Source organism: Nuphar pumila, chromosome 3 (genome assembly GCF_984573655.1).
Source record: "Nuphar pumila chromosome 3, dmNupPumi1.hap1.1, whole genome shotgun sequence".
Taxonomy (NCBI): domain Eukaryota; kingdom Viridiplantae; phylum Streptophyta; class Magnoliopsida; order Nymphaeales; family Nymphaeaceae; genus Nuphar; species Nuphar pumila.
Window position 1 is genome coordinate 350,575 of NC_143251.1, and position 12,742 is coordinate 363,316.

General features: G+C 36.0%; 1 protein-coding gene across 3 annotated transcripts in view; it reads right to left on the reverse strand.

Moving 5' to 3' along the window:
* Positions 1-4,794: 4,794 nt before the first annotated feature.
* Positions 4,795-12,742, reverse strand: part of LOC149841557 (uncharacterized) — a 28,721-nt gene continuing 20,773 nt past the window's right edge. The window contains exons 4-9 of one of the 3 annotated variants that reach the window (XM_089998527.1): positions 8,420-8,503; positions 5,635-5,704; positions 5,461-5,552; positions 5,345-5,386; positions 5,166-5,215; positions 4,795-5,052 (exon numbers count right to left, since the gene is read on the reverse strand). In XM_089998527.1, coding sequence (XP_089854653.1) covers positions 5,031-5,052; positions 5,166-5,215; positions 5,345-5,386; positions 5,461-5,552; positions 5,635-5,704; positions 8,420-8,503 — 360 coding nt within the window. In that variant the 3' untranslated portion in view covers positions 4,795-5,030. Of the gene's footprint in view, positions 5,053-5,165; positions 5,247-5,344; positions 5,387-5,460; positions 5,553-5,634; positions 5,705-8,419; positions 8,504-12,742 lie in introns of all 3 variants that reach the window. The other 2 variants (XM_089998526.1, XM_089998528.1) reach the window with 2 other exon arrangements.

The following is a 12,742-nucleotide window of genomic DNA, read 5'->3' on the forward strand; positions in this document are numbered from 1 at the left end:
TATCCATTTAGGTTTGAACAGATTCAATATGTTTTTAATGGATCCAAAAGTCTATTAGAATACATGTTCCAACTTTTCAACTTGCTCACATGTCTACTTTATTGATCAAAGCATCATATCCAATAGTATGTGATTCAATCCAATTTGATCCATCATAAAATCTAGACCAATACTAGGTCATAATGAATCTATATATTAATAAGATTCAAACATGAACAAATTATAAAGAATATTAAAGTAGACAAATCTAGACCCATACATTAATGCTAAAAAAGTCATCATAAATAAGTTTTAACTAAAGCTAGTGAAGATACTCACTTGATAATAGCAAACTATTAACTACGGTCAGAGGTAGTAGTCACCGACAACTATTAAGTATGGCTAGGGGTTGTAGTTAATGACAATAGTCATTGATGACTATTAACTATGGCTTATGATCGAAGTTAATGGTATTTTTTTTACATGCATAGATTAAAGATCTACTGAATATAAATGCATCAACATTGCATCATATGCAATTATCAGAAAAACACATTAATGAAGCAGTAAGAACTTAAAATGTTTAACAGCTAAGAAATTTCACCAGTGAGCAGACGCCTGGATATTTTGAAGCCTATTTTATGAATTTTAAACTCGTGGTTGTTTTTATATCAAAGTTTTGAGAGTAACGATTTTTTATTTTGTCAAAAACAGAGTTAAAATGAGTTTGAAGAGTGCCTGACAAGTTTTAGGGGCAAAATGATTATTTCAAAGATAGTTTTGGGGACATTTATGACCCGATAGTCATAATTGTCCACACCTATGTCGATTGACTCAGGGACATATTTGTCATTAAATTTTATGTTAATAATATTTGGTAAATTCTTTTTTATACGAATTTATGTGAAAATTTCATAATTATAAGAGGGTATTTTGGACCTAGTTACTTTAACTAAATTGGAACCTAGTTGGTAAAACTAGACCCAACCATGAAGTCATCTTTAGTTGGACTTGGGTTGGGTCACAACATCCAAACCCAAAATCCATTTAAAAAAAAAAATAACACACGTATTCACATAACCCCCTCCACTTATCTTCTCAATCTTTCCACTTGTTTTCCAATCACCCTCCACGTTGTTGTGCATGCCTCTTTCCATTTGTCATCCCATCACTCTCTCCCTTACCATATAAATACCCTCATACAATCCCTTTCCTCTATCATTATCCACTCCACTTCTCTCTGCTCCCTCTCGTTCTATCTTATCACGGTGAGACCCTCACCACCTGGCCACTCACCCTTGCTACCACCACCGTGTTGATGTTTTACCCTCATAGCCACCACCCAACTTCAATTCTTCTCCTTGCACCTTGCACCACCACCACTAGCCATTATTCTTGCTAGACTGTTTGAGCAGCCTCCACCTGCTCAGCCACAACTTGATTTGCTTAACCATCTTTTAGATATTCTGATTTTTGAGGTAGGTGTTCTTACACGAATCATTTGGTATTATGTGACATTAAAATATATATTTTTACATAATGCGTACAAAAATCATGCAAAATTATCTCAATTTTGAAGGAGATAACTAAGCTTGTGAAGCACATGAGTCGACTCCTGTAGGCTAAGGTCGACCCTGTATTGGTTCACAGAGTCATTATTCAAGCTCGAGGGTCGACCCTGTTGTATACGGTGTAAACCTAGACCAATGAGGGCTGACCCCTATTTCTGAAGGGGTCAACCCCTGCAGTGTTTTATGTTTTCTGAAACTCACAAGGGTTGACCTCTGGGTCGACTATTGCTGGGTATTGACCCTTGACACACGAGGGTTGACCCTTATTTCTTGAGGGTTGACTCTTGTTGAGTCTAGAGTTGATCCTTAGGTATCTGGGTCGACTCTTGCTGAGCAAGAGTCGATCTTAGAACTTTGTGCATCAACTCCTGGTTCTAGGAGTGTCGACTCTGGTGTATAATTAAATGTTGGATTCTTCGATGTTTGGCTTATTTTTCTCAAAGAACAATGTTATGTAAATCTTCTTGTTAAAAATCCCCTAAAATAAGAGTTGACTTTTCTGATCAAGAGTCGACCCTTGGCTCTGTGTGAGTTAATGGTATGATCAAGAGTCAACCCATGACATGATATGAGTCGACTCTTTTGAGGAGAGAGTCAACCCATGTATGTTTGTGAATTCACTCTTTTGAACAAAAGTCTACTCTTCTCAAGAAAGAGTCAACTCCTTTTGAATTGTGTAAGGCAACTCCTCTGTTAAAGAGTTGACCTTTGGCACTTCATGAGTCAACCCTTCTTACCAAGAGTTGACTCATGATAGGGAGTTAACTCTTCTGAAGAGAGTTTCAACCTCAATGCTTTGGGAATCGACTCTTCTAAGCAAAGAGTCAACCCTGGAGGTTGATGGGTCGACCTTTACTGAATTGAACAATTTTTTTTTAGAAGATGTCAACAACGAAACTTTGTGAGTCAACTCCTGAGTTAGGTGAGTTGACTCCTAAGTTGAAATTACCTCTCCTTTGACCCTGGTTGTGGATTTATGATGATTTGAACCCAAGAAAAAAGTTGTTTAACTGGATATAGGCATGATTAATTGGGATGAATCCAGTTCTTACCTTATTTTTCAAAATACCTTGTTGGTTTCCAAATACAAGTGTATTAACTTTTGGAACACCAGAACTTGTATGCATAATGAAATGAGATATTACCTTTGGCAATATGCATAAACTATTGTGGCTCATGTGGAAGCCTGAAGTTTGAGGAAACCGACTGATAATTGGGGTGTGGCATGCACTTATTTTTTTGTATTGTAAGACATGTAAGTCATGAATGTACTAATGATAGCTCTATAATGAGCTTGGGGTTATGAAGAGCCCTTATGAGTGCAAAGACACACATGTTGAATATGCACACTTAAATAAATGATTCACTGACACTAGTGATATGCTCAAATGGTTCAAGGCACCCAAAAAAATGGATGGGTTATGAGATAGATAACCCCCAAAACCCATTACGAATTTGTGTTACCTTAGAGAGAGTAGGCGGTATAAATGTCGAGTGACACATGATAGGTTCATTTATCTTCTTGATATTTTATGAGAGCAAGGCGTCCCAGTTGGTCTACAGTCACTCAGAGGTTAGAAGGTTGGGGTTATCAATGTGTCATAGGTGATAGGTCTCCAACTACTGCAATTACTACAAGATGCATCCTAATTATTGTCTTATAGTGGCAAACGGAAGCTATCTCTCAGCCATTGGTCGCTCGCTTGGACTCTTGAGCAACTAGTTCTTCAGGCAATTTAAAATATAATAGCATAATACACACTCGAAGTGATTTGTTCTATTATGATGTTTATGTGTCCCCAAGTACTTGGGGGAGCCTTCAATCAAAGAAAAACAAAGACCTTGTTAATCACACAATTTTGTATTGAAAACATGCCTGAACATATTAGATAGATAAGTATACATGTTGCATGGTTTTCATTCCATATCTACTAGGCTGATAATTTCTATGAATATCTGAAATGTGATATAATATATGTAATATAGTTTCTTGCATTTTTTTTTGTATATACTTGTCAAGCTTTCATGAGTTTGGCCCCTTAAAGAGAATACATACAATGAATGCCTTGTTGAGCAACGCAGGCCAGGATGTGAGGCGAGGATAATGCACCAGGGCTTCTAGGCTTTATTTTTGATGATCTGAAAAACTTGTTAAAAATTTTAAACTCTGAATTGTCTAAACCTTGCATCATATTTATTTTGAAATGATATCTATTTTTGCTCAAATTTGCCTTGTTTTATTTACTAGCATTTAAATTACTCTGATTTGTTTGAAAAACAAAAAGGGTTGAGATTCCGAATATAATTCTCATTATTAGACCTGAATCCAAGCCTTATGGGAAAAGTTGAATCCAGACCTACCTGGTTCACACCACACCTGTTACCTGCCTGAGGTTTGCTAACTTAGGCTAATCAAACGATTTCTCCTTGCTTTAGACCTCATTTTATATTGACAAAGAAAAATTTTAAATTTTTCCTAAAATTTTTCCTTGCTTTAGACCTCATTTAACGCTTTTCCAAAATCTTACATTCCTTATCGGGTTTTTTCACAAGCATCCTTCAGTGTAGGGCAAAAAGGTCATTTAACACTTTCTATGAAATCGCCTCTCTTATTTGGAACTTTCCAAAAGCATCCTTTCATAATTCATATAGGTCAAAAGGTCATTTAACGGTTATTTTCAGAACCATCCATACCTTATTGGGCCTTTCCATAGCATTCTTGATGATGGGAAAAAATATGGATTAGTATCGTTATGGCAGGGTGTGTTTGAAAAAACACGAAAAAAAAATCTGATTAAACGCCAACCCAATGTTGTCAGTATCGGTATTGGCCCTGAATGGGTTGGGCTGCCGATTCAGCTGTATCGGTCAACACCGATACTCAGCTGAATAGTTCTGTATAGGCCCAAAAATAATAAAAAATTATGCCAATCATTACGTGACATGTGTTAAAACCATTAAAATAACTTAAAAATAATATTATTTTTTTTCAGATTTATTAAATATTAGCCGTATCGGCCCTGCAGTATATCGAAATTCTGCCGATAAGATGAGTATCGGCATACGCACCTATACTGATAACATTGCGCCAACCTGCTTAAAATATGTATTTTTAATGTTTACGAGGAAGAATGAGCATATTTTTTGAGAGGATCACGTCAGGTAAAACCCTCAGAGGTGCCCTGAATTAAACTTGTTAGTACCATGATTTCCGCAAACAATTGTTAGTTTCTGACTCCATGAATAAAGCAACTTTACCACCAGAAGATTAAACTTGTGTCTGTGCCAATGTTGATGCCAGCAAATATTGGAATTGGCTTACAGAAAAGGGGTCGTTTGTGGTCTATAATAGCCAATTCTTGACGTCAAGTATAAAACTGCGTGCGACATCATCCCGTAAAATCTAGAGGTCTGCTGATTCAGAGATTCTCTAGAGGACCTGCTGAATCAGAGATTCTGTAAGAGCCTTGGGCAGCCCCATCACACTATCTGTCGTGCCAACCTACATAAGCAGTTCCCCAAACCAATTAACTATGACCACTTCCAGGAACAGCAACAATAGGAAGCACAAAATGCAAGGAGAGATATAACACTAGACTATGATGAATAACCAACCACTGCTTCAACAAAGGGCCACACCAGTGGATGTTCAACCAGCAAGCCACCTGCAACGTTGAGCACCATACCCTCATCGATCTAATCACAGACCATCACCGAATATCAATATTTACGACTAAATGCAAAATAAGATATATTGAGATGAGTTGAAACAGATTAAGCTAAAAAAAACTTACCAGATTATCAACAATTTCATCAGGTATCTCATGGAAGTAAATCTGCAAAAAAAAAAACAGGGCAGTTGATGATCACAAGAAATGTCTTAGATGAGGTGAGATAGAGACTCGGATACCTCAGCTTTGTCACATTCTCTCCTTCTACAGCCTGTCTTAAGGTTGGTTACAAGTATAGATCCCACAGTAGATGTATGCCCCCCTGAATAACCTGCAAGCCAAGATAAGTAATTGGCATCAATTGCCACCATAAAAAATATGCAAACTGTAGAAGAATCTCCACTAGATTGCACCTTTAATGAATTTGCGGGCTTCCTCCTTGCTCGATGGTTTTTCTCTAATCACACCACCATGGACCACAACCTCGAGAAATGATCAAGTACCCAAAACCAGAAGTTTGTAAATCTCAAAAGTTTGCAAGATAAATATGGTTTCACATTAAAAAAATTACATGCAGCATCAGGCGGATCTTCCATATGTATTTTAGGGCTTGTCTTGGAAGGAGAACCGGATGAACTTGTATGAGCCTGTTCCCTCAAAATTTTGTCAAAGACCTAGGTTTTCTGAGATCTCTCACACACACATACACAGGAAAATCAAGGGAGGGAAAGAAGTCCTTTTTGGCAGATGCTGCTAAGCAACACCATTCAAAAAAGAAATAACCATTGACAGGCAAAGAACCTCTCGTATGAAGCACCTCTAAATATTGAATTTTAAAATATTTACAGGTTTAAGCAAAACATGAGTTCATCATTAGTCTCAACTTACAACCATAGCATTCCCAGCACCAAATGCTCCAGAGCCAAAAGCATATATGAGTTTTTTGTTAGCAAAAAATTTAGCAAGCGGACTTTAATATCAGCAATTTTATATGCTAGCTTAGTTATTTCCAAATGAAGGAATAAGCACACTCATTCCAAGCTCAAAGAAGAACTAAAAGAAGATAGAAAGGAGACTAGAGGTATTACTATGAGAGGCCAACGTGTACCTTTCCCTTTCTTCCCTTTTCTTTTGGGGGTTGGGGAAGAGGGGGAGGGGGGGTTCAGAAATAGGGAAAGTAGCAGCTATTCATGGGCAATTTGAAGAAGTTCGTGGAACCTGAAAAAGCATTCAGGCTTGCGGTGTTTTTTAATTAGATGGGTGTGATCTGAGATTCAGTTCTGTACTGATGGGAATAGGTGAGATTAAAAAAGAAAGAGAAAGATCGAGAGGGAGAAAGCTAATGGAAAGAAGAAAAAAGGCAAGATGAGGTTTAAGAGATTTAGAGAATAGAAAAGAAGAAAAACAAAAGGAAACACATTTGATGATTTAGATAGATCATCCTTGAAGAGGCCTTCAATCAATCATCAGGTTACCTTGCTAGAGATGTGTGCTCGGATCGTGTAAAATTTAAAAAGATAGAGAAGATGGGAGATGGAGGAAGAGAGGAATAGTTGCAGCAATGGTTTAAAACACTTGATGCCTTGGAGTTGGATGTTCCATTAGAAAGTATTCACTTAAAATACATGGGAAACATTATAAAAATACCCCTAATAAGTTACATCATGTTGGGAACTGAAATACATAGCATGGCAACGTGTATTACATGAATGTCACACTAAGACTCATCCTCCATAACAATCCCATTGGAAGGCAAAAGATTCCTCAGCAAGTAAAATAATTTGTCATTGAATTTAATACTGACTTTAGGAAAATACAATGAGGACCAGGAGGAGGGACTATAGGAGAAATATTTCCTGGAATACAATTCTAGGCACAGTAATTGGACAGCATGGGTCAGGAGTTCATGGTGCAGAAGTTGACGACCAAAAACATCGCTGTCCTTTTTTTAGATAGGGATGAAGCATTAATAAACAACAATTTGATGCTATAGTAGAGCATACATGAATATAATATTAAATTAAACTTAATTTGAATTTTAATGTTGAATTCAACTTTCACATCATATTCAAATGAAAATATGAACACCAGTTTCAGATATGGTCAGGATTCATCCTTTATGTTTTTGAAGTTGGGATGAATTAAAGAATAACATGAAAAGGTAACAATACAAATAGAGGTGCTTTGGAAGAGACGAGATTAAAATCAGATCTGCACCATTTGAATGAATGAAGAAGATCTAATTCGAGGCACATATGCACTCCAGTTGTTTCAAACATAGACGTGATTCTCATAAAGACACAATGTGCACTATGATGAGACCTACGGAACAGAACATGACACAAAGTGCACATCCTAGAGTAAACAAAAATCTTATGAATACAGGATTATACATTGTGCAAATAGTTTTGAATTTCCTTTGTACTAAAAACTTTGTCCACATTAGAAAATTCATAGGTAAAACTGCCATTAATATAAACATTGGATTCTATGTTGTGCAAAAGAAAAGAAAATAAAAATATGGCAGGCAAAAACACAGCTCAACATGTGAGGGCCAAAGTTGGAAACCCTAATTTGAAGTCCAACACGCCTTAACATTAGGACTAGTCAGAATTCCAGATGTTCCATGGGGATCAAGACAAGCAAAACTAGCTACTTGAAATAAACTTGGGACAGTTTCATAGAAGTTCTATGACAAGCATAAATTATGCCATATCAGGTGTACGTGAAAAAGCCACAATCACAGAGACTGCTGCAGTTTCAGCCTTCTCACCTAAAAAGACAACTGCCATTTCCTCACTGCCATGACCAAATCAGTGGAGTCTGTCCAGCATATTCCACATGATCCTAAATAATGCAATAGACCAGAAAAGCAGGAACTTTAAAGGAACATGGAACAGAAACAGACTAGGAGTTTTCTTTCACACAGAAATAAATAAAAAACTACAGCCCTTCAGTACAGCATCATTCTTACACAAGAAAACAATCGAATACGCTATTGTCTGCTGGAATGTAACTGCTAAACTTTTGTTGCCTCAAAACAAAATTGCAATTTCGTTTTGGGGACAGGCATGTAGATAACAACTCCTAATGTGACACATCAGTTTGTCAAGCTAAATATTTTAATACTCAACTAAAAGACCTACAATTACCAGTACAGGTCATGCAGTTGTGAAATCAAAGGAATATAGGGAATACTATATCGGCAGTTATCAGAAGCACTGGTTCAGCACTGTCTTCTTTGCAAATAGTTGTTTGAAGCTTGGATATGACCGCATCTGCCTGCCAGAGGGCCATATAGCAAAAGTTACATGCAGGACCATCCCTAGAAAATAAAAAAGTACAGAATTATTCACTTTATAACAAATTCTTTTCTTACGTAGGTATTTCATCAAAACTGTCTTATACAGTTAGAAAATTGAGCAAGCCATAAAGTTAGAGATATGATTACAAATTTACCTACTTAATCTTAAAAGCTAGGTTACAGGGGCAGGTGCCCAAACAAACTCAAAGTCAAGCCACTTCTTGTGATTACTAAAGAGCAATTTGGTTATTGCACATTGCATAATTCCATAATATAAAATGTTTACCATCCTATGTAGATTAGTGTGCCTCTTGACTGTGATGAATAAAAGTGAGTACTTCCAAGAACTCTCAACTCAATTAAGATATTTCATATTATGAGTAGGAGTACTTCCAAGAACTCTCAACTCAATTAAGATATTTCATATTATGAGTAGGCAGATATACAGAATGCCCACTTTTGCAAGATGGAATACTGAATATACCCCTACAATGCCTTCGATTGCAATGAACAAAATTGAGTAATTTCAAGAATTCTTGATTCAATTAAGACTTACAAATTATGGGCAGGCAGCCATATGGAAAGCTAACTTCTGAAACATGGGATACTAAATATACCCCTAGGTGCAACACTCATTCAAAATTCAGTAAGCTAACTGCTGAATCAGAATATACTAGTTATACTCCTTTTAGACTGAGTGTCATTACAATAGCATAATTTTAATAATGTACAGTATTTAGAAGCTCTTTTTAAGATTATAAACAGGGAAAATGTTGTAATTTCATCTACAGCCTCTTATATTTTTTTCAAATGAAGAGGACATTAAGCCCTAATTAATCACAAAGATGGGATGTCAATTCCTCTACACCCTTCTCCTTTTTACATTTTCTCTCACTATTCAGAATTTCCCTCCCCTTTTTCTACTTACATTGCATAGTTTCTTGCAACATTTAAAAGTACTCTTGAACCTCCTATTCATCCAACACTCAACTTTTGAAAGCCAACATTACCATCTAACACAAATAATGGGGCCTCAAGCCCCAAGTTTCAGATTGTTAATCATAACCCTTTTACTATTGTTGAGAAGTCAATTTGCACAACTTCTAGATTTTTTCATGATTTTGCATATACAGCAAACCAACATTCACTAAAAGATTCCAAGCTTTGATGAGTTCATACAAGTAGTTAAATTACACAGACTGAATTCATAATAGAGTTATATGACCATCTTTAGCAGGATGAAGATTTATCTCCATGGTCATTTGATATTGTAGTAAGTTTAAGAGGATACTAACTTAAAATTTTCCACTTACATCTATAGAATAACTTCATAGAGTTGCAGTGCACAAATAAATGAATAAGCGTACCATGACTAAAACAAGAAGCTCCTTTCACAGACTTTTGACTGCACAGAAAAATTATGATTACCACATTCAAGTGACTTCAAACTGACGCAGGCATTCGTATAAGCAAGTGGCCTGTTATTTATGGAAATGGTAGTCTTTTCAACAAGGTTTCAAGTTCCCCTAAGAGCTGTTGGATGAATAAGAGAAAGAGACGGGAGATAAGCATCAAATAGAAATAAAAAAGACAAAATCAAAACAAGGTATTAAAATAGTCCAAGGTATAAAGGAGAGTGCATGCAAATGATGCTCCATAGATGTTTCTCTCATTTCCAAATGAACCCATGCCACTGCAATAAGATAGCACCTTCTAGACAGCATGGTTGTGCTTAACTATATGATCACTTTTAAAGGAGTGATTTGCTAATGATTAGATTGAAATGAATCAAGGATGCACGAATACAATGCCAACAAAGGGCTACACAAGTGCACAACAAAGCCGTGATCACTAATGGATCGATTACAATCACATAAAAAGATAAAACACAAAGGCACAAAAGCCTATATGAGAAGGATTTTATATAAACACACAAAATGCTTCTAAGAGCATTGAGAAACAATGAGGTTTATAGAGCCTCACTCAATAAGTGGGAGGCAGTCCAACGACTAGTTGGACTGTCTCCCAACAGTCATAATATGACTGTTACAAAGTTTTTAAAAAGAAACAAAAAAACTAAAAAGAAAAAGGAATATTACACTTAAGTCCCTAGTGGACTATACTACATACAAAAAGGCAGAAATACCTTTGTCGGGTATTTGTATACATATAATTTTAACACTCCTCCTCAAACTTACGATGAAAACACCAAAAGTTTGCTAAGAAGATACAAAAATCGGGGCAGTGGAAGAGCTTTGGTGAAGAAGTTTGCAATCTGAAATTCGGACTAGACATATGGCAAAGTAATAGTCCCCTTCAAATATTTTTCGCGAAGATAGTGACAATCTATCTCAATGTGTTTTGTTCGCTCATGAAATGTGTGATTGCTGGCTATATAGATGACACTTTTGTTATCGTAGCATAGTTTTGAAGATTCGGAGGCATCAACACTCATATCGAAAAGTAGTGCTATCATCCACACGACTTCAGTGGTTATGGTAGTCATTGCCTTGTACTCGGCTTCCGTAGAAGATAAAGACACTTTATGTTATTTTTTACATCACCAAAAAATGATAGAATCACCTAAAAATACACAAAAGTCAATAGTTGAGTGACGGTTATTGGGATCTCCTCCCCAGTCAGAATCAGTATAAGCAATAAGATTTAAAGATGAGGAAGAGGATAAGAATAGCCCTTTAGATATGGTTTTTTTGATGTATTGAATTATTCTTAATATTGCACTCATGTGGACCGTCGTGGGCGCATGTTGAAATTGACTAGCAGAGTATACAACACGCACAATATCTGGCTTTGTTATGGATAGGTACATTAATGATCCAATAAGTTATCGATAATGAGTTGGATCATCTAATAACACTCCATCTTCAGCTCACATTTTTCGCATTTATCACTTCAGGAGTATCAGCATATTTTGTGTCAGTGATTCCTGAGCACTCAACAATATCAGCTGCAAACTTGATTTGAGATAAAATATATCCTCTTGGTGAATAGGCTACTTCAAGTCCTAAGAAGTATCTCAAAAAACCAAGGTCAATCATATCAAAGGATTTTTTAAGCAAAATTTGAATATCTTCAATTTCCTTTTGATCATTCCCAGTGATGATCATATCATCAACATACAAAAGAAAAATGATCAATGAGGTACTTGTAGATCTCACAAAAAGAGTATTGTCAATGTAACAAGATTTAAATCCAAGTTTTACCATTGTACCATTAAACCGATCATATCATGCTTTAGGGGCTTGTTTAAGCCCATATAAGGCCTTTTGAAGACAAAAAACCATATCATTTTCAATAGTCAGACCAGAGGAAGGATCCATGTATACTTCTTCATTTAAGTTTCCATTTAAGAATGCATTTTTAACATCTAACTGATATATCGACAATTTTCTAATGGATGCTACTGCAACTAGAGTCCTAACTGTAGTCATACAAGCTACTGGGGCAAAGGTCTCCTCGTAATCTATATCATATTATTGGGAATATCCTTTTGCAACTACCCTTGCTTGATATCTCTCAAGAGACCCGTCACTTTTTGTTTTAATTTTAAACACCCAGCTACACCTTATTGTCTTCTTTTCGATAGGAAGAGGTTGAATTGCCCAAGTGTGAGCTTTGTGTAATACATCTAATTCAATTTTCATGGCTTCAACCCATTTTTTTTGTTTTTAGCTTCGTCATAGTTGGATGGTTCATGATAGGAATGAATGGCTAAAAGACAAGCCCTATAGTTTAGGGAGAAGGATTCGAATGAGACAAACCTAATTGGAGGCCTATGTGTTCATTCCGACCTTCTAACACTAATTTCTTTAATATTTGTTAGTTGATTATATCTTTCAAGGGCACATGGATGCTCACCATTATTTCGTCTGGAGCATTGAAGAAGATCATGAGATGGCTTGCTACTTGAGTCATTAATAGACTCGAACGTTTCAATATCATCACCAATACCTTTATTGGGTAATAAATCAAATAAGAAAGCATACTCGGATTCTTCCTTAGGAATTTCAAAATCAAATCCATTGTCATTTTCTAAAAAAGTAACGTTTCTAGAAATGTAAAGTTTATCATTTGTTTTATCATAACATAGATATCATTTTTTATTACCAACATAAACAAGAAAGACACATTTTATGGCTTTGGGAGAGAGTTTGTTATGTTTTTCAAGAAGCACGAAGCATTTACAGCCAAATACC